The sequence below is a fragment of the Hemiscyllium ocellatum genome, chromosome 32 (assembly GCF_020745735.1).
Source record: "Hemiscyllium ocellatum isolate sHemOce1 chromosome 32, sHemOce1.pat.X.cur, whole genome shotgun sequence".
In the NCBI taxonomy this organism is placed as follows: Eukaryota; Metazoa; Chordata; class Chondrichthyes; order Orectolobiformes; family Hemiscylliidae; genus Hemiscyllium; species Hemiscyllium ocellatum.
In genome coordinates this window covers 25,241,793-25,264,970 of record NC_083432.1, presented here as the reverse complement: position 1 = coordinate 25,264,970, position 23,178 = coordinate 25,241,793, and the positions used below count along the sequence as shown (strand labels likewise).

The following is a 23,178-nucleotide window of genomic DNA, read 5'->3' as shown; positions in this document are numbered from 1 at the left end:
AAGACTTGAGTCCAAACATTGGTACTAATACTTGAGTGAGAGAGGTACTGAATTTTAGATTTGATATTAAACCAAAATTCTGTGTGCCTTTTTAGTTAGACATGAAATATCCCAGGATACTATCTTGCAGAAGTCCAGGAGAATTGTCTTCTTGGTAATATCTATCCCTTATCCAATTTCACAAAAAGCTGGTCATTAGGACATTGTTGTTTATGGAAGTTTGCTGAGTGTAAACGTATTGCCAAGAGTCCTGTGTTACAAGGATATTTACACTTCAAAAGTGCTTAACTAGCTATAAAGCACATTCAGCAGTTGTAAAAGGCAATATACAAATGTAATTCTTTCTTTATTGTCAGAGCTGAGCACTATTCAAAGTTTTCAAGGCATCGAGTTGAAAAAGTTGACAACAGGATCTATTTCTTCTAGTCAGAGACAAGAAGGCATAGTCTTAAAAACTAAAAACAGAATTTTCACAAGTGAAATGAGAAAACGTTCGCACCATTAAAGGGTAAGGAGTTCTGGACTAAATTTTCAAGCAACAGTTAATGATAGGGCAGCTGTAAATTTTAATTCTGAGATTGATTAATTTTTGTCACTTGCATTAATAGGCTGCGGGACCTGTCCGAAGGGGTCTGACTACTCACCCATTGCCCTATGCTCCCTGTTCAACAATGGTTTCTGGTTAAGCAACATCTTCATTTTAAAATTCCCTGAGTTGTTTTAAAATATCTTATGAGCTTGTCCTTCCTTATTTCTGTAATCTCCACCAACCTCACAGCAGTCAAGTTATTTGTGCTCCACCAACTCCGAGTTCAGGAACATCCCTGAATCGAATCGCTCCATCATTAGAGTGTATTTCCAGTTACAAAAGTTTCTATCTTTGGTGTTTCTTCCTTAAATCCCTCTGTTTCTCTTCTACTCTTTCTTCCTTTCAGATAGTCTTCAAAAATGACTCTTTGGCCAAGCCTTTGAACAGCTGTCTTAATATCTTTTCATGCAATTCTGTGTCAAATTGGAAGTGCCTTGTGAATTTAAATATGTTGTCAACACCATGGAAATGCATATTATTGCTGTTCTTGCCTAGTATTGTGCCCAGTCCAACAAGCTGAGGGGAAACCAACTCACCTAATGTCGGCTCCGCACATTCCTTGTATTGTTCAGGGGTGCAATAGTGTGCATCACCTGCAATAATAAGCACAGAATCTTGATGTGAAACTCTGAATATTCCATTGTCCTTTTGTGATCATTTTAGATAAAGAAAAATATAAAATTTTTGTTCTTCAGATATTGTGGCAGCGTATTTCTGGGATTGGTTCAGATGCATTAATTTTTATAGCAAAGGCAGATCTCAGTTTCCTGGCAATTGCTCCTTAGTCAGTCCAAAACTATTCCCATTGCTCTTCTCTTCTCATAGCTCTGGATCCTCCACAGTTTCAGAAATTCACCTACTTTACCCTGAAAGATGCAATAGTCTTTGATTCAAACCATCCTTGTGCTGCTTACAGAACTCTTGAAATCAATGTAATAACTGTCATCTTATGTGAATCCTGTGAAATTTGGCTAACAATCAAATCTGCGAACTATAAATGCAACTCTCAAAATTTATTATGGACTAGCTGTCAAGTGACAGTAAAGAATCCAGGGACACTGTGGCTAACCTAAATATAGTTTTGGTGAATCCGAACATGTATTGGATTCAATGATTTAACATTTCCAGCAACTAAACCAGTTTCTGCACAAGTTATGGATTTGTAAGAATAGAGTTGCGAAACAGGTTGTGTAGATGAATGGATGAAGCTATGAAGAGGCAAAGCCAAACTAAATGAGTGGACAACACTCTGACAGATGGAGTTCAAGAAAAGGTTATTCACTTCAAGTATAAGAAAGATGAAGTGGAATATTTTCCTGACGTTGAGAGATTCCGACCTGCCCTTGTAGCTGCAATATTAATACAACTAGTGGTTCAGTATCTGTTGGTAAGATGTTAGTAGTGGGAGTTTAGGTGATGGTGATGCCATTGAATGTCAAAGGGGTGACAAGTAAATTCTCTTTTATTGAGATAGTCATTGTCTGGTATTTGTGTGGCATGAATGTTACTTGCTATATGACAGCCCAAACCTGGAAAGTGCAGCTTATAAAGCAGCACTATTATTATTTCAAGTTATTTTCTAACTACCAGAATGTCACACAGTATATTGTGAAATAGTATAAGCAGAAACACTGGCTCTCGCTTACCTGGCATATGCACCATCCGACAGTTGCAGTTCTCCACCAGGTATCTTGTTTCACAGTCAATCCTACAAGCTGTGATGCTATAGCTTGGGAAAAAGTCTGTGTTGACAGCTGAAGACTGACAATCTCCCCAAGGTGGTGGCAGGTATATCAGCTGCAAGCAGAAACATACTGTGATTAACCTTTTCAACGAAATATCAAAATTAATTGGCTCACACTTCAATAGTACAATAATCACCTGATATGGCTTTATGGTTAGGTTCATTTTAGCAATATTTACATTCTATCATATTTAACAAGGTTACTAATTCTGGTAAGCTTGCAGAAGGATGTAAGTGATAATGTTCAGACCTAAGTTTGAACTGCAGGTAAAAAAAATAGTAGTTTTCAGTTTTCAATTTTCAATTTCTTCTCGTAACTCTTATGAACACAGGAATGGTAAAGGAGATGAACATTAAATTGTAATGCTCGACTCTTTAAGGAACACCTTTCAAATGAGACATGTTGTGAACATAAAGGTGTTCAACTCTCCAATTTTGCATGAGCCTTTACTTTCAAGACAGAAATAATGCAGCTTCACGGAGGTACTCAGCACTATGCAGAAAGTGATAGCAATTGAAGATTTCAACATTTCCACATCATAATCAGCAAATACATTATGTTTAAATTGCAAGAGTAATTCTGGACATTGTTCAATGGTTAATCATGGCTTGCAAGCAAATGTTTACTTAGATTTTCCCAACGTTAATACCAATTTCACTGTTAGACACTTTTATTTGAAATGGATTAATGCTGGTGTTAAAATAACACAGTAGAAAATTGGCTGAACAATTCTTGATCAGACTGCCAGAAAAATCAAACTACTAGGCTAACCACATCAAGAAAGATTATAAAGAGCACTGAGACTGATACTCAATGTTAATTATCACCATTGTCTGTCAATGAATAAGCTTTACTTACTTGCCACCTACTTAAGTTATCTAAAATTAGAATATATGCTTTCAAAAATAGTTCACTCAGTGGGATCTGGAATGACAATATGCTAAAATTTCTGATGATGGGTTTAAACCCAAGACATCGACTCTCCTGCACTTCGGATGCTGCCTGACCTGCTGTGCTTTTCCAGTGCCTCCCTTTCTGACTCTGATCTCCAGCATTGGAGTCCTCACTTTCTCCTAATACTTACCAGCCAGACCTAATCAGATCAGATAGGCTGAGTCTCCTTTCATGTAGAAAGAGACAGCTAAGGGATGAGTGAAAAGGTTTGATAAAAGAAATGTACAGATGTTACTACTACATCGACATGAATGAAGGGCAGGCCTGATGAATCAGGAAACCTTTTCCTGCCCTTCATTTCCTACAATGAGAAAAAAATTGACAAAAACCAGAAATACAAAATCAGCATCATCAGCATGTCTGTATGGGGCAGGATAAGTGCAGTCTTGGCACATCAAAGCTTAATATAATGCTTCATGTTCATGGTTTAGTCTACTTGTGCTCTACGTTGTTGAATAAGTGCATTAGGCTTTGAAAGGGTTCATTCTGAGGACAGCATTAAGCACTATCCAAGATGATAATGTTATCGCTGTGTCTGCCTGGGTTTCCTCTGGATGCTCGGATTTCCTCCCACAGTCCACAAATGTGCAGGTTGGTGGATTGGTCATGCTTTGTTTCCCATAGTGTCCAGGGATGTGTAGGCTAGATGGATTAATGGTGGGAAATGTAATGTCACAAGGATAGGGGTGGGTCTGGGTGGGATACTTTCTGGAGAGTTGGTGTGGACTTAATCGGCCGAATGGCCTGCTTCCACACTATAGGGATTCTATGATTCTATATGGACATTAATATGAGGATAGCTTTGAATCTTGAAGAAGTCCCAATACTGCAATCTCACTATCAATGTATACCATAGTGATAGAACTTGCAAACAAACTACTTGTTTAAGACAAGAGCCTCTTCTTGTTAGATTACAAACCGGTTGTTCTCTACCACACTAGATCAGCTAGACTCTGTCAATCCTTATTAGGAAAGAGGGTGGTGGCCAGAAATCTATCAAAGGTATCTTTTACCAATATGTGCCATGGTGAGGACCAACCACATGATGTTTAATAGCCATAATGAAGTCCTGTGGCACAGTGGGTGTGACCTTTACCTCTCATCAGAAGTTCTGGGTTTCACACCCAACTCAGGACCTGGAAACCTTTTTCACATACATCAATGTCAGGCAGTAAGCGGAGGAGAGAGTCCCAGTCTAACACATGATGGAAAGAAAAATTACAGTTTCCACCATATCAGGACTTATTGCTCCAGGCCAAAACATGGATATAAAAAGCATATTTGACCACAACAACTCAAACCTCTCCAGCCAACCTCACCACCCTGGCTGCATTACATTTTGCTACGATGTAGCACTAACACATGGCAAACATACAAATTTCTCTCGCTATACCTTTCTGCGATTTTATAGGAGTATTATCCTGCTCTGAGCTACATTCTGCCCATAAATTCTCATTCCTGCTTTTGCTCAGGGCTAGCCCTTTGAACTTGCGTTGTAATTGTGATAAACACGCCAACTCACACTGACAGATCCACATTTGTAATCATCTCAATGAGAAACTCAGGTTGAATTTTTGATATGATTTTACTCTGGAATGCTTAATCACATGGAACAATTTTATGTTATCTAACATGACTTTCCAAAAAAGAGATTTGGTGACAGTGAAATTCACTTCTATGCCTGTGTCAAGGGTAAGGAAAAATGCAGCACACCAGACCAAAATCCTTAGGCAGGAAAAGGAGGTAATCAAAACAAAAGGAGTTACTCAGACTTTAATAAATTGAAACTGTTTTGCTTGGCGTGTCTCTTTGCTTCCTTCTTTACTTTCACCTGCTTCTGGACTCATTCTAAATTAAAATATACATGAAATGCTCAGACTAAACATGATTAGGATTCTGCTACAAATTCTCTGGAGGTTCTGGCTATTTCCATCAAAATAATTTGCACATCCAACGATACCACCATGTTTATTTTAGCCTAAGGTATACAGTTGGAACACAGTAAGTTGGCGGAATCCACTCATGGTGGTCTGGATGGGTTGGGTCATAAACATTTCAGCCTGAGGTTCTGAGACACAGCAAGCTGATCTGGCACCTGGCATAAATAATTGAATTTGTAGTGCAGACATTGAGCTTAGGCCTCAGGATATGAATGAGTTGTAACACAGCGAGCCAATCTGCTGTAATCTAATTGAAACAAGCTGGATGGAACAGCAGTGCTATCCTAGAGGCTTGATAATATAACTAGGGCATGAATGAACTACCACATGCTCCTCCAATCTTGCGCTAATCCTGAGATTGAGGCCACCTCTCCAATATATCTAACATGCCTGGCTTGTCTCAATGTCCTTCATACTTAACTAATGTCACTGATGCAACATAACCTATTGGAGTGACACTACAGTCTCCACGAATATAATCTCTTCATTATTGGAAACTCTTAATAATCATCTCAAGTTCTGATCAGGACAATGATTGGGGAACCATTATATTCTCACTGGTTGCAAATGTTTCCAGTAATCTTTTGTTTCTAAGATCTCAACCCTTGCATAATGCCTTTAGCAGCATGAGTTTTAAAAAAGTACAATGTGCCACATTAGGAGGCGTTAGGTCAGATAGATGAAAGCTTGATCATGAGGTGGGTTTTAATGCAGGAAGTGACTCACAAGAGGTGGAGGACTGCAGAGAAGGAACACCAGAGCCCGGAGCCTGGGTAACCGATGGTGTAGCCACCAATGATGGAGCAATGGGAACGTACCAGAGACCAAAATTAAAGGATTGTAAATGTCTTGAAGGGTTGCAAGAGGTTGCACAGATAGAAAAGTGCAAGGCCTTGGAGGGATTTGAAAGCAAGTATAAGACCTTGAATATCAAGGTCAAAATCTTTCAAGGTTTTCCTGGCTGCAAAGGCCAGAATGAAAACACTGTGAAATTTAATTCAGAATGCAGCAATGGGAAGATCGAGTCTGTCCTGGTCAAAAATAACCATCTAATGATTCTAATACCATCTTCCTGCACTTGGCCAGAACCTTGTCACCTTGCCATTGCAAATGCACATCTAAATACTTTTTAAAATGTCACAAGGGTTTCTGTTTCTACCAGCTTTACAGACAGTGAGTTCCAGATACTCACCACACCCCTATCTGGTGCACACTTAGGTAAGAATCTGTTGGCATTAAGGGAAACCATGATTAACTGGGAGGTGCAATTGTTCACTTACAGTGGGATATCAATTAGTGGATGTGAATGAGCTACTAGATAGCTACAACCCCAAACAGCAGAACTCAGGGATTAAATGAATGGCCCTTGCCTCCCAGCAAAATCTTTTGAATTTGGCAGCAGCTTCATGAAAATGGGAGGTACAAAGGCACTCAATCCCCAATTGCAGGAAAAGTGAATGGTGGGAAATGGGCGAGTTACTTACAGCCACTGTGGCACTTGCCTATTAATCCCATAGCCTTCTTGGTCTGGGGACCTCCTTGCACTAACCTCCAACCACCTTTATTGTAGGATCCAGAAACAATTCTTAATGCACTCCTTGCAGATCTCCTGACAGCAATCACTGTTTCTGATGATGCTGCCACTGACAGCTCTCAAGAGCAGGAATTCTACCTCACAAGTCGTAGTGCTGGCCAGTTAAAAACCGATGGGTGTCTTGTTTTGTTGTGCATCTCCCATGAAACACCCATTGATGTTCCCACTGGCTCTCCAGCTGACATGCAAGATCCCAGTTGCTCATATTAAATCTCGGCATTGTGCTAACAGGATGGAATTTTTGTTTGAGACTAAATGTGGAAGTGGGTACAAAAGCAGGAAGGATTTTTGCTCAGGGGTCAGGTTGGGTTTTACCAATCAATTACATTTTCCCAACTCTCATTAGATATTTATGCATGGGGTAAAATGTCAAATTTTGAGGTTAGGAGGATCTGATACCTGTTGGAACACTTGGGCACGTTATAAATATGCGTCCAGACAGTTCTTCACTCTCTGCAGTTCAGGATCCTCACTCAAGGTCAGCTCATATCCACCATTCATCCCTGGAGATGTTAAAGACCTAGCATAAAGCATGGCCATGCTTTAGTGATGCCTTCCTAGAGGTTGTCATGGCTTTCATCGAGAGAAGGGAAGTTGTTGTCATTATGGATGACAACTGGAGGCTACCCTAATCGATGAAGGCAGCTTACTGTACTTTGCCAGGATAAGTACTATTCTCTACTCAATGTTTCATACTCCTTTGGGTGTGAATTGTTATTGTAAGGTTTCCACTACACAGGGCTCTCAGACAGGAGATTGGATGCCAGGCATCTTCATTCCTGATGAAGGGCTTTTGCCTGAAACGTCGATTTTCCTGCTCCTTGGATGCTGCCTGACCTACTGTGCTTTTCCTGCACCACTCTAATCTTGATCTTCATTAGATGCTTCACATGTAGTCAATGTGTGTCACTTCATTGCACTAACCAGCGTAGCACTACTTGCACCCACAGTGACACTGCCTCTCACATCTGCTAGGATTCACACTTAAAACATAAAAGAAGTTACAACAATCAGCAGCTTGTTTACCAGAAGGCCACTTAGCTAACACCCAACTAGGAGAATATACATGTGTGATAGCCTTTCCCAAATAGCTTCCATGGGACAATAATACAACCACAAAAGATGGCCCTTTGATTCGAGCTCTTTTTTGAGTTCAGCTCTACTTGCTTTCCACATTTGGGTTTGTTGGAGTCAGCTGGTGTCTCTGCCTCACTTGGGCAAGTTTGTTCACCCAGTCAGCCTTCACCCCGAACATATCCATTTTGGGTGAAGAAAAGCCTCAGTATGAAGATGCGATGTTACTGAAGATATGCGTACTCACTGGAGCATGGAGGAAGTAATCTACTTACCTGCTACATCACTTATAAATATATAACATATATGGGTCAGGTTTGTGATCATTTATTTAACTAATGAGACTGCATCTGTGAACATAACTGTAGTGTTAAAGAGTTTCCATGACCTTTTATTAAATGAAAACAGGCTTTCGATGAAGATGATCAGGAAATCGCCCAGCCTTGAAAATCCTAGAGCTGCTCAACAAAATCTTAATGCACCACTGGGAAATTGATTTTTTAAAATCTCATTGAGGTTTGCCTGCCCACCCTTCTGAAAGTTCCAGGCAGGTATAGAAGATTCTGCTCTCGATTTCAACATTGACATATAATGCTTCCGACCTTAAGCATTTTTTTGACCAGCACAGAAACAGTGGTCTGCATTCTCACTCCTGTCACAATTCAAGTGAGTTACGTTGCTACACTAATGGGATATAAGTCTCCTTCAGGGAGAAGGCCCTGCTTCCTTTCTCTTCTGTACATTTATACTCTTGTTTTCTTGGGTTCATTTCATTCAGGTAATGTTTCCAGCAGTCATTTCATCAAAATGACACCAGGCCGTTTTAGTATTTCCATCAGCTCTGTGTGCCAGCATTGGCTCGGTGATAAATTTCTCACTTTGAGGCAGAATGACCTGAGTTCAAGCTTCACTCCAGAGAAGTCGACATACAAATGTAGCTAATAGTCCTTTGAAGCGGGACTGGACTGTACTGTACTGCTGATGAACTGGGAGGTTTCAGAAACATGTTTGCTAGTCGTTCTTTAATGCAGCCACTGTGTGTTTGAATCTGATTTCCAAAAGAAGACAACCCACATCAGTTAACTCCAGCTCCACTATTTAAAGGCCAGGATAACACTGTGCAAGTTTTAGCAGAGCGAGAAGCTGTAGTGATGGACTCAGAACAATGCAAGATAGCTTCACATTTTATTGATGCCTCCAACTGTGGATTTGGTGAGCTGTAAAGGGTCGCAGGGAGATTATGATCTCTGCCTATGGGAGAAAGAGGAGGGCTGCCTCAGAATCAAGAAATTAAAGCCAGAAGCTGGTGAGGAGTTTGACAATGGGAGTGTGACATCACACACCTAGATTAATTACCAGTAGGCATTTAATGACCTAATCAGGGAAAGACAGTTGCAATGGCTCATTCAAATATAGTCTTTTAACGTGTCTAACCCCAAATTCTTTACTCTGCATTCCAATCAACTCCTGCACATCACTCTTTGTGCCAACTTAGCTTGCAGGTGCATTTATCCCATCCCTTTAGCCACCTCCACACATCTCCATTTGAACATCCAGCACTGCCTTTCACTCCCATCTGAATGTAACATCACACCCAATACCCTCAATCAATGTTGCCACCTTTTTCCTCAATGCTTTCCATTTCACACCATCACTAGTCACTTATTCATGGCGTTTCAAGAGCACAGAACAACAGGAAGAGGTTGAGAATCAGCAATGATGCTCCATCCACCTCCATATTAAGAGTTACAGAGTAGGAAGCTCTGCAGAGTAGCTAAGACAATGGCCATTAGTGATTAAAAAATCTAGCTGTCTGGTATTAAAATGAAAAAAACATATAGCTACATGGCCTGCAACACTCACTCATGTTGATGCTAAGGTTGGAGGGTTTGAGCTGTACAGAGAGACTGAATAGGCTGGGGCTATTTTCTCTGGAATGCCAGAGGCTGAGGAGTGACCTTATAGAGGATTAAAAGATCATGAGGGGCATGGATAGGGTAAATAGACATGGTCTTTTCCCTGGGGTGGGGGAGTCCAGAACTAAAAGGCATAGGTTGAGGGTGAGAGGAGGGAGATTGTAAAGGGACCTAAAGGGCAACTTTTTCACGCAAAGTGTGGTGTGGATATGGAATGAGCTGCCAGACGAAGTGGTGGAGGCTGGTACAATTACAACATTTAAAAGTCATTTGGATGAGTACATGAATAGGAAGGGTTTAGAGGAAAATGGGCCTAGTGCTGGCAATTGGGACTAGATTAATTTAGGATATCTGGTCAGCATGGATCAGTTGGACTGAAGGGTCTGTTTCTCTGCTGTACATCTCTATGACTGCATGACTCTATGTTGACTTGATGTCAGAGGCCACTGAAATATAATAATTTAGAATTTTGATGCCCTGATATTTTTAATTCATATCCTTCCTCCCCCCCTTGTTTCATCAAGTATGTAGCTGAAGGTGGTGCAGGAGGAAGGTGAAGTCTCCTTAGAGGGGGTAATTCACTTTGACAATGTACCTTCACAGACCCTCCACCAGTTCAGATATAGACATGTCAGGGGAGATCAGCAAGACAACGTAGAATGTCAGTCAGGATAGGATGCTCCCAGCCCTACTCAGCCAGAAAAGATGCTAAATCACAAGAATCATTGACAATAAGTGTAATCCCAAGATATTGAGTTTGGCTGTATCAAACTCTGGGATACTCTGATACCGTGAAAGACATTATGCAAATGCAATTTTAAATCTTCATGAGATGTAGAGTGACTGTGGCATAGAAGAAAAATCTTTGGTCACTCAAGTGTGGAGTAATTCCTGTGCTCTATTCCTAGAGCCCTGAAAATTTATTTATCTCAAAAGCCTTTGAAATTTTCGTTTGAAATCATCGACTGTCTTCACTTGGACCACCCTTGTCATCTTTAATTCTGTTTTTAATTAAATATTATTAGTCTTTTATATATTGTTATACTTGGTGATTAATAACCAACAACATAAATGCTAACTTCCCAAATTAGCATTTTGTTTTATTATCCATTGTTTGGATCACATTGTCCTAAAGCAGATGATTTTTCACTAATTAACTACAGCAGCAGAATCAGGCAGCTACCAGCTTTCTGACTTCTCCCCACAAGTTTCTGTTTAATTCATTAGTGTAGTAATAACAAGAGGCAGGCTTATGCCAAGCAGACGTACAAAAAAATCTGGTAGTACAATGTTTCTCTGTCTGAATATCCCTAGAGTTTCTTCACATAATCGATGAACTACATTCATGTGTTGAATTACTGAACATCACCATGATATCCACGTGTTAAGTACCACAAGGATAGAATATAGGCATTGTTAACTCAAAAGGGTTGCTGTGTCAGACTTGCAATTTGAAAGGAACAATCAAAAACAAGCATATTCCTACATATTAAATAATTCTTTGTGATTGCTAACAAGGCAATATGATTAGATTTAGAAGCTCTTTTAAAATCATCTTTGCTTGAAAAAAGGCTTTCATTCCACTGAAATTGCTCAGGAGGTTCTCACTGCCCTGCTTTGTTTTTTAAGTACAGAATCAAATGACATTGAATATAATATTCTTGGTAGCTTTCCTGCAAAATTTCCATTGCAACATTAAATTATTACAATGCAATTTTTTAACATCAAAATGACAACTATTCAACGTTAAGTGTTTTACTGAATACGACTCTGTAGATAATTGGATAATGGAGTAACTCTGCATATTTCAGATAAATGCAATGCTCAATTGGAGAGCATTTTGATAAAAAAACAAACCAGATTGCAGGCATGTGTTTCCTGAAATCTCATGACCTGCTCTGATCAGTTAAAGTTTCTGTTGTACTGAGTAATATGACTGGAGCAATACATCCCACAGAAATGGACAACTGAATTTGAATTCTAAGTGGAAATTGATGACTTTCAAAATTTAGAGTGAATGCACCTAAATACTCATTGCAGAAACATAGTTTGATTACCATGTCATTTCCAAATCTTTCCAGCAAGCTCCTAGATCTGAAGGTGAATACACACAACTGCAAACAATAATTTTCCTTTTCTACATGTTCTGGGCACTGCCAGATGATGAATAGTGACCCATCAATGGGGGAGGCATGAGCAGCATTGGTGGGCCTGAATGCTGTCATGAATAGGGTGAACAGTCTTCCTGTCACATCTTCACTCCTTTGTTACCCTATGTTGTAGACTTTTGCTAATTAAGAAAACAGGTGTTCTGCTTAGCTCAGAATGAGTGGGAGATAGCCTTGTATCTCTTTTTCTTGACTTGTCTTGTCTTCTTAGAAGTAAAGATGACATCTGGAAAAACCCAAACGTACACTTAGGTCTTACAACTCGGTGCCTCACCTTTTTAAAGCTCCAATATATAGTTTGGCAACCAAACCAAAGTTATACCCCCGCTGAAAAATAGTGGGAAATAAGATGAAAACAAGATAATCTACCTCTAATGGAAATATCTGCAGCACTATTAATTTACCTCTGGTTGTAAGGATAGCGCAAAAGACTTCCTGTTTCTGACTTTTATTTAAACCGACTTTTTCTCATTCTCCAACATCAGCGTATGTCAACTATGCTTTCCTGTATTGTTCATTCCTTTGAGTTTTATGTTTACATGCCAGTAAATCTAACACTAATGCACACATAATACGTCGTAAGATATTTATGCATTAGAATGGAAATGGCTTTCTTAAGTATGAGCTTAGCTGACACTGAAAGCTATAATTTGCCACAAACACACAGTGCACTTAGACCAGATTAAATGACCTTAATTTCCATTTTTTTGTACATCCATGTAAATGTTTATTAATTTTTTCATTTTGAACACTTCATTATTCATTAACCTTTAAAGTCTCCTCACTCTGAATGTACGGTTAAGGTTTTAAATTGTTCAATCAATGGGAAATAAATGGCCTTTTTCCAAATGAATATATTTGCAGCATTTTAAGCATCCATTCCCAACATAAATTCTTACCTGACAAAAGGGAAACTAGCCTTGCAGAAATTGACTTCTAAAACTCACATTGTTATTCCACTTATCAAGTAAGTTTATAATCAATAACTCCTCTGATTAGTAAACATTCCTATTTTTCATTTAAACCTTTTTAACAATGGAAATAAAAGTACTGTCATTTAAAGGCAATTAGTAATAAATACTTACTTAATCTTTCATTTTACACAGTGATGAATTTAAGTGAAGTTAGAAGCATAGAATCACAGAATTTTACAGTTTAAAAGGAGGCTATTCTACCCATTGTGTTTGTACCAGCTTCCAAAAGAGCTACCTAGCTAATCCCACTCTCTGCCATAACACGCTAATTTTATTAAATATATATCCAACTCCCATGGAATCTACCTCCACCGTTCTCCCAGGCAGCGTATTCCAAATCCTAACCACTCTCTGTGAGTAAACACAGTTCTCCTCATCTCACTCCTAGCTCTCTTGCTAACAAGCTTGTGACCCCGAGTCACTGACGTACCAACTAATGGAAACAGAATATCTTTCTTTACTCTGTCAACATTTTTTCATAATTTTGAACACCTCAATAAGGTCACCTTCTATGCTGCAAGGAGGATATGCCCAATTTGTCGTATTCTACTTTGCATTGAAAATCTCTCATTCCCAATCATTCTAGTAAATTTCCTTTGCCCTCTCTCCAAGGCTTTAATATTGAAGATCATTTGACAGGTGTTTGCCCATTTGGCCAATTTCTCAATTTCCTTCCAAAGTTACTCAGTTTCATCCTCACATTTCACCATGCTCCCCAGTTTAGGATCATCTGCAAATTCAGAGATTTTGCCCTCAACGCCTCTCTCCAAATCATTGATATAAATAAAAATAAAGCAAATGTCTCAACACCAATTCCTGAGAAACATCACTTTCAACTCATCTCTAATCTGAGAAATGCCCATCTATACCTACCCTCTATTTCCTATCTTCTAGCCAGCTTCTAATCCAGGCTGCCAAGGATCCATCAATTCCAAGTATTTCTAATTTGCTAACAATCCTGCCACATGGCATCATCTCAAATGCTTTCTGAAAGTCCAAAAAGGCAACATCAACAGCACTATTCTCATCCACTGCCTGCGACAGCTTGTCAAAGAACTCAATTAAAAGAACTCAACATGATCTGCCCTCGTTTCTAGATCAGTGATGCTGGAAGAGCACAGCAGTTCAGGCAGTATCCAAAGTCCAGCGAAATCGATGTTTTGGGCAAAAGCCCTTCATCAGGAATGATCTGCCCTCGACAAAGCTTTGCTGACTGTCAAATATTAACTTATTTTTCTCTAAGGTATATTTATCTTATTCTTGGCCTCTGTCAGTTTTCCTACCACTAATGTCTGTGTCATTCTTTGCCCCTTTCTTTGGGTATCACTTTTGAAATCCTCCAGGCCCCTGGGACTAATTCTGTGCTCAGACAGGTCTGGAAAATTTCTGTTAACAGCTCGGTGATTTGCTCCTTTACCTCTCCCAGCAATCCAGGATGCATCCCACCTGGACCTGGTGACTTCTCTATCTGGAGTGCTGCCAGCCCTCTCAGTACTTTTTCTTTATATATCACCATACCGTTCCATTACCTAATACCAACATTTTCGACTGGCCCATTGTCACCATTTTCTGTTTTGGTAAAAACAGAAGAAAGTATTCATTGAGTACCTCTGCCATCCTCTTTAATTCAGTGAGCAGCTTACCCTGCTTCTTTCTTATGAGTCCCACTCTATCCTTCACTAATCTTTTACCACTAATATGTATGAATAACATGTTACTTTTTTTTAGTGCAGCCTGCCTCCCTTTCCTGATACTTCCTCTCAGCTTTTATTATTCCTGCTTTAGCCTCTCTCCTGCCTTTGAGATTTCTTAATTCTATTAACATCATTCTGTTCTGCATCATATGCCTCTGTTTTCTTTCTTATTTTCTCAATAATTTCCTTCACCATCCAGGCTACTCTACCTCTGGATACTCTTTGCTTATTTCTAATAGGAATGTACCTTGCTTGCCCCCTGTTCATTTCTCCTTTGAAAGTCTCCCATTTTCACCCAATATCTTATCCACCTAAATGCACTTCTAATCAAACTGCTGCAGTTGAACTTTCAGACTCCTAAAATCTGCCCTGTTCCAGTTTCTGATCTTAAATCTTGACTGATTTCTACCCTTTTCCTTCTTAATATTGAACCTTATTGTATTATGATCACTATTTCCCATATGCTCCCCAACTCTGATGTTCTTCACTTGGTCTACCTCATTTCCTAGGATCACAACCAGCACGGCTTTCGTCTGGGTGGTTTGGGAAATGTACTGTTCCAGAAAGTTCTCCTGCACACATTGCAGGAATTGCCTCGTACTCTGTGTTTTTTTCAGTGTACCCTTGGATAATTAAAATCACCAACAATCACAACCCTAACTGCCCTGCAAATTTCCATAATCTGGTTACAGATGCTCTCTTCTATTTCCTCCCCATTATTTGGAGATCTATAGTAAATACCCAACAAGGCCACTGCTTCCTTCCTGTTTCTCACCTCTAACCATACAGACTCTAATTCAGAAACAACATCTCATTCAAGGGCTACGATACTATCTTTGAACAAGACTACTACACCTCCTCCCTTTTTATCCACCTTTTTCTACCATAAAAGCCATATAACCCAGGATGTTAACATCTGCTCCCAGTTCCCTTTTTTATTTGCTATATGTGTAATTTTATCCTCCCCTTCTCGCTTTCCTGCCTTTTATTTTGTTCACTGTCTTTCTTCACTTCCTTTTCCCTAGTTCCCATCTTCTCTCTTTTGCCTTCACGGATACTTCCAAAACTACGCCCATTCCTCCACTCATCCTTCTGCCTTACAAGATTAAACCCACCCCCATTACACTGTTTACTCTCAGCTAGGAGATGAGCTCCATTTCAGCTCAAGTGAAGCCCATCTCTTCTGAACAGGTTTCTCCTTTCACAAAAGTGACCCCAGTGTCCCAAAAATCTAAGCCTCTCCCCTTTATACCACCTCTCAAGCTACGCATTTACCTCCCTGATCTGCCTTTGCCTAAATGTTGAAGTTTGTGTCACAGGTAGTATTCCTGTGATTATTGCCCTGGAGGTCCTGTGTTTCGATCTACTCCCTATCTCCTGGAACTAATCCTGAAACGCCACCATGCTAGCTCTACCTTTGTCATTGGTTCCCATATGAACCATAATGAATGATTGTTCACCCTCCCTTTCCAGAAGTGTATCCAGTTGTTCCATTTTGGCCTGAATCCTTCGAGGGAAGACACAGACTACATGGGATTCACAATCTCATCTGCAAACTAGACGGTCAATCCCTCGAGCAACTGAGTCACCCACTACTACTGCCTTTCTAATCTGCTGATCAGCCTCTCCCTCTTTTCCTAGAGAATCCTCAGACATCATAGTTGTGTGGTTTTCCCTTGAATCATCTACTCCTGACTCAGTTGTGTTGCTCACTAAATGGGCATCTAAAATTTCAGCTCCAGGATGCCTTGGATTTCCTGGCCCTGTTGTCTCCATTCCTTTTGATGAATGGTCTCCCACTCTCCTGCTATCCCTACACTCCTCCTTGTCTGCCTATCATGATGGGAGTGACCAATCTCTGGTACAACTGTTCCAGAAACCTGTCTCCATCTTGCACAGTGCATATTGAAGAGAGTCACTGCTCCAAATCAGCCATTTTAAAACTGCTACCCTCTGGCACGCAGGCAAGACTGCCCTGAATGTCTTGTGAATCCAAAACCTCCCACTTTTTACATGCCACACACATCACCAGCTTTCCTAAAGTTCCTACCATTTTTATTGGTCAAGCTGATGCACACTGCTGATGCTCTGCTGTTTCTAAGCCACAACTAAATTTTCCAACAACTGCCTCTCTCTCTTTTTCTCCTTCAATGAGGAGGGAGGGAAACACAACAGTAATGCAATGTTTGGGGCTTCTCCATTCTTTGGCACTGTATAATCCACTCAGTTACTCGGGTCCCAGGGAGGTGTTTAACCCAAAAGAGTACAAGTGAAGATTCCTTTTGCACTTAGAGGAACACAGGCCTTAGAAGCAACAATACATCATTCCGTCTTTCTGTTCAGTCATTCTGTAAGAACATGGTTTATCTGCTTGTAAGTTTAACTCCACTTTCCTGTCTATTTTTATAACCCTTGACCCCTTTATCGATCAAAAATATATCAAACTCTACGTTGGATAAACTCAGTAACCCAATCTCTGTTTCTTTAAGTTGACAATTCCACAGACTAACAATCTGTTAGCTTCAAAACAACTCTTTATCTCAGTCTTAAAAGGCAGGACTTTTATTTTTAAATGATGTCCCCTAGTTAGCATTGGTCAGCACTGCTACAAGGACCTGGGTTTGATTCCAGCCCTGGGGTGTCTATCATTGTGGAGTTCGCATGTTCTCCCCATGTCTGTTTGGGTTTCCTCTGGGTGCTCTGGTTTCCTCCAAAGATGTGGATTGGCCATGCTAAATTGCCAGCTGTACAGGCTAGGTCAATTAACCATTGTAAATGGGGGATTATGGGGATAGGGTAGGAGTCTGGGTCTGGGCGGGAGGGTCAATGTAGACTTGATGGGCTGAATAGCCTCTTTCTGCACTGTTTGGATTCTATGGATTCTTTTGTTCAAGTCCCCCTAACTCTTGATATTTAGCCTACAAAGTCTTCTCAGGATCATACTTTTTCAATAAGATCATCACATTCTTCTAAACTCCAACAGGCCGAAGGCTCACTGGACCTGAAACATTAACTCTGACTCTCTCTCCACAGATGCTGCCAAACCTGCTGAGTTTCTCCAGCAATTTTTGCTTTTGTTCCAATAGGCTTTCTTCATAAGTTAAGCCCTTTATCCCAACAATTAGTCAAATAAACCTTCGCTGAAATTCTCCTGATATCATCATATCCTTTATTAAAACAATGTTTTTTAAAAAAACTTGTGAAATAAGTAAGTGAAACTGATACCTTATACTCTAGGAATGAAGATTTGCCCAATCTTACATTCTGCAAGGAACAGACATATCTTAAAGAGGATGGGCAGGAAAAAATGTTTTCATGGGAACTTACAGAATAAGGGCACAGCAGTACTGTATTATAAACAGAAAGGTTGTAAGATTTGCCTCTTTAATTAGGACAGAATGAAGGAATGAGAAATGTCATGTGACCTGTTTTAAATTCTGCCTGACAACCAGGTTACATGGTTTGGTTATTGATGTTGATAGGTTTTCTGACTGGGAAGAAGGTGTGAGATATTTATACTTGCAAGAAAACACCAGACCTTCTCTGCTGATGGTGGATTGATTTTCTCTGTGCCTAGGCCCCAGGGAGGAGTTTGAATGTCAGGTTTTGTAAATGGTTGTACTTTTACCAGTCTATTCAATTCCAGGGCTTAATGACTTTGGGAGTCTACAGGATAGGTACTTAACATAACACTCACATCATTCATGTTGCATGGAGGTAGGCTTTGAAAGGGTAAGAGTCCACAACAAACCACTGTAGGACAGAGTTTGAATATTTTCCTAAAATATCATGGAAGGTAAGTCAGTCTGCAAGCATTTGGAAAAGAGAGAGAGAGAGGAGCCAGTTTCTGAGGTTCTTCAGCATGCAGAATGTGGATAGGAATCCATTTTCTCAGACTGAATAGAATGCATTTGTGAGTTTTTAAATGAGGCTGGAAGATTTGCCTAGCATTGGTGAGGTGGGTGGAATCTCTAGGGTAGGCCTGACCTTGAAAATAACTTTGAGATTTGCAGCTACACACCTGGGAAGAGAAAGAGCAAAGTATTGAGAATAGTTTAGGATGGTCCCCTCGAGAATGAAGTGTCCACTTCAGAGCCAGCATAAGACATAATTGTGGAGGGAGATTTTCTAAATAAGAACTGAAAAAAACTGCAGGTGTTGTAAATCAGAAACAACAAGAGAGATTGCTGGAAAAGCTCAGCAGATCTGGCAGCATCTATGGAGAGAAATTAGAGTTAACGTTTCGGATCCGGTGACCCTTCCTCAGAACCATTCTGAGGAAGGATCACCAAACCTGAAATGTTAAATCTGATTTCTCTCCACAGATGTTGTCAGACATGCTAAGCTTTTCCAGTAATTTCTATTTTTATTTGAGGGAGAATTTCTATTGGTTTAAAGGTTAATCAGGTTACTTGCTTTCTCATGTTTAAATGATGTTATACACTAAATAGTGTTTTAAAAACTTGCAATTTCAAACATTTGAAGATATTTAACTTACTTGTACTTCCAGAAATTTATTACACTTTCAACAGACATTTGATAACAATTTGGATTTCAAAGGATGTTCAGAAAGATATAAAGTTAAAAATCACACAACACGCAGCACGGTGGCACAGTGGTTAGCGCTGCTGCCTCACAGCACCAGGGACCTGGGTTCAATTCCCGCCTCAGGCGACTGACTGTGTGGAGTTTGCACGTTCTCCCCGTGTCTGCGTGGGTTTCCTCCGGGTGCTCCGGTTTCCTCCCACAGTCACAAAGATGTGTGGGTCAGGTGAATTGGCCATGCTAAATTGCCCGTAGTGTTAGGCAAGGGGTATGGGTGGGTTGCGCTTCGGCGGGTCGGTGTGGACTTGTTGGGCCGAAGGGCCTGTTTCCACACTGTAAGTAATCTAATCTAATCTAGTAATCTAATCTAACCAGGTTATAGTCCAACAGGTTTAATTGGAAGCACACTAGCTTTTGGAGCTACCACCTAATGAAGGAGCGTCGCTCCGAAAGCTAGTGTGCTTCCAATTAAACCTGTTGGACTACAACCTGGTGTTGTGTGATTTTTAACTTTGTACACCCCAGTCCAACACCGGCATCTCCAAATCAGAAAGATATAGTGCTCAACAATATATGTAAAATACTTTAACACGGTCCTTTTATAAATGAGGAATAAGATGTTGGGCTGAAAGCTGAAGCATATTTGCCTTTCACATGTGTTTGTCTGAGAATCATGTAGCTTAATGCTAAGGACTCATCCCTCTGGTAAGCTGATGATAAGATCTGTTTGCACTAGGAAACGGCATGATAATAGACTTCCTGAGCTTGCCTCTGTTGTAAAGAACTTTGCAAGTAATCCACAGTTGCAGGCAAATTCTTTAAATAATCAGTTATTTCAATTAACAGTGTAATTATTAATTCATTACTTCAACAGGTGGTGGCTCTTAATTGCTATTTCTCTCTTCAAGTACTGGTGATATTGTGAGAGGGTATTGAAATCATGGTCACGTTACTGGACTAGTAATTCAAGTTAATGCTCTGTGAGCCTGGGTTCAATCCCATCACAGCAGCTGGCCAAACTTAAATTTAATTAACAAATATGAAAGACAAAACTACCTGAGCGGAATGCGGAAAGCAGGTCAGAGGGTCTGCTCCTGGGCCGGGACAGGTTGGCCCTAAACAGGTCCAGGCAACGGGCAGTGGGGGGGGGGGGGGTTGTTATGGCTGATTGCCTGCCCCGCTTCCACAGTTACGGTTGGGCCCAGCTGTCCCTGGAGAAGGAGCACGCGGTGTCTACCAACACCCTCAAGGTTTTCAGGGAGGAGTGGCACCGCGGGGTGTGGGGTGCTTTATTTCCCCCTCCAATTCTATTTTGATTTAATCTCTACCCCCACTTCACTTTTTTTGATCACGTAGGCATTGCCCTGGAAGAGAAGGGCACTGCTTGTCACTGGCCACTCGGGTGTTTTAGTTTTCCTGGTGGTGGAAAATGAATAAAGCTCTTTTAAAAAAAAGGTCTGGTTTTCTCCCAAAATCCAAAGATGTGCAGGTCAGGTGAATTGGCTATGCTAAATTGCCAAGTCAGGGGTAAATATAGGTTAGGGGAATGGGTCTGGATGGGTTACTCTTCAGAGGGTCGGTATTACATGTTGGGCCGAAGGGCCTGTTTCCATACTGTATGGAATCTAATCTATTTCTGAAATGCTAGCTATAATAATGATCATTGATTATTGTGAAAACCCATCTGATCCACTACTGTTCTTGACAGGAGAAAATCCACTACCCTTACCTGGCCTGGCCTACATGTGACTCCAAACCCCTAGTGACATAGTTGACTCTTAAATGCCGCTCAGGAAAACTGGAGAAGGCAACAAATGCTGGCCTTACCATTAATACCCATGTTCCATAACAGAATAAATGAAAGAGAATTATGAGTTCTTTAAAAGCTGGCCATAGTCAAACTTGTTTGCAATTGCATAAGTATTTCAGTGAATAGAACCAAGCATGCTACATTAGGGAATGTTGAGCATTTAAACATTTAGTGCCATTATCCAGATTATAGTATTTCAAATATTCTCTGCATATATAATGGCAATTGTACTTGATGTCCCCCTGTGTAAAGCCATCGGCTGCTAAAATACAGGAATAAAATAACTGACTTGTATTGACGAGCTGCTGGTCTTGGCTGTGTTGTGAAAAACGCCAAGCAGATATCACAATGGAGAGAAATCAGACTGACAGTGTAGCCCTGGGCATGTCTCTACCTTGCAGCATGAATGTCAGAGGTCGGAACACATATCTTGCAATCCTCAACTACAATGTGGTGTGTTGCATGGGAATGTCTACAACAGGAGAATGAAATAAAGAAGTGAAGGGAAAAGAAAATCTTTCTTTGTGAACACGTACAACCGAAGGTGAAATGCTCAGAGGGCCAAATGCAAGAGTTTACGTGAATATCAGAGCAAATACAGTACCCGTTGTTCTTGAGTGGAAACAAATGTTTGGAATCCTGGCGCGACTCCAAATCCCAGCTCATGTACAAATGGTGGCTCAGACTGAGTGTGCAGCTGTACACGTATCCCAGCTTCAAATGTGGTGTCTTCTGAAAGAGAGAGAGGAAACAATTGAACATTGTCAACAATCAAAGAAACCTGTCAAAATAGGGTCTTACACCAGACAGCAGTGAATCCACAAAGGCTTTCATTCAGTGGTTAATGGGACCCAGCGTCTCCACAACAATTCTGCCAATATTAACAAAGATATTTCTTGCTTTGCATCTCAGAACACAAGTACATATACAGCTTAATGAGAGAGGTTTAGACAATTGACAGGAGGAGGTGGCTCAATGCAAATCTGCATCTTCAATGGTACAGGGACCAACCACAAGATAAAGCTGATGCAATTGTTAATTTCATTTGCTGTAAGTGCCAACTTAGTGATGAATCTCAGCCTCCGCTAGCTGCCAACCTTCAACTAATTCAATTCACTCCTTGATATCAAGAAATTGCTGAAAAGCTCAAAGATCAAGATAACATCCCAGCTGTAGCACTGAAGGACTGTGCTCTAGAACAGGCTGCGCCTCTAACCAAGTAGTTCCAGTACAGCTGCAACATTAGCACTTGCCCAACAAAATGGAAAATGGAACTGTTTATGTTCCAGTTAGCGTGTGGAGGTAAAAGAAAAAGAATAGGAGTAAGAAAAAAAAACAAAAAAAAAGGAGTGTCAGACATTCTGTTCACTCTGAGAGCTGGCTCTGAGGGAGCCGGATCAAAGTCAAAGACACTCCACGTGTAAATAAAGGGTGACGGATTATCAATCTGTGAGGAATTATTTCACTGGCGATGAGAGAAAAGCACACTCCTGAAGAAATTCACTCACAACAGTTGTATTTGAGTTGGGCTAAGCATTACTGGCATCATGCCATTATTTGGGAAGCTTGACTCATTTATTTCTGCTGTCGAAGATTAGGCCCAGTATGTGGAAAGAATGTGTGAGTTTTTGAGTCAAGTGACATTGGGATGGATTAAAAGCAAGAGTAATTCTCCTGACAGCTTGTGGGCCCATAGTTTTTTCAGTTATTAGGAGCCTAACTTTTCCTCAGGCACTAGATACTAAAATCCTTCAAGAGTTGACAGATTTAGTTGAGGAATATTACAACCCCAAACCACCTCCAATACTGAGATACTATCAGCAAATTGAGAACCAGGGAACTCTGTATCAGAATTTTTGGCGAGGTTAAAACGACTGGCAGTGACATATGATTTTGGTTTAACACTTAATAAGATGCTGAAAGAACATTTAGAATGTGGGATTAATGATGTAACCATGAAAAGTGTCTACTAGCTGAATCGAATTGGACTTCAAACAGGCACTACAACTGGCTTTGCCATTGGAACATGTGGCAAGTGGAACACAAGTTCTAGGGTATTCTGATGGAAGTGGATATCCTCGCCAGACTGACTGAGCTTGGGAAAAACCAACTAAGTGAAGGCAATTATACAGCCTCACTCAGGGCATATCCTGAACAGAGGATTTATATGCAAGC

General features: G+C 40.4%; 1 protein-coding gene across 1 annotated transcript in view; it reads right to left on the bottom strand.

The window, feature by feature from the left end:
* The window catches only part of asic2 (acid-sensing (proton-gated) ion channel 2), a 1,251,959-nt gene that overhangs the window by 83,615 nt on the left and 1,145,166 nt on the right, over positions 1 to 23,178 (bottom strand). Inside the window, exons 3-5 of the mRNA XM_060848556.1 lie at positions 21,608 to 21,735; positions 2,236 to 2,386; positions 1,126 to 1,182 (exon numbers count right to left, since the gene is read on the bottom strand). Of these exons, the coding sequence (XP_060704539.1) occupies positions 1,126 to 1,182; positions 2,236 to 2,386; positions 21,608 to 21,735 (336 nt within the window). The remainder of the gene's footprint in view (positions 1 to 1,125; positions 1,183 to 2,235; positions 2,387 to 21,607; positions 21,736 to 23,178) is intronic.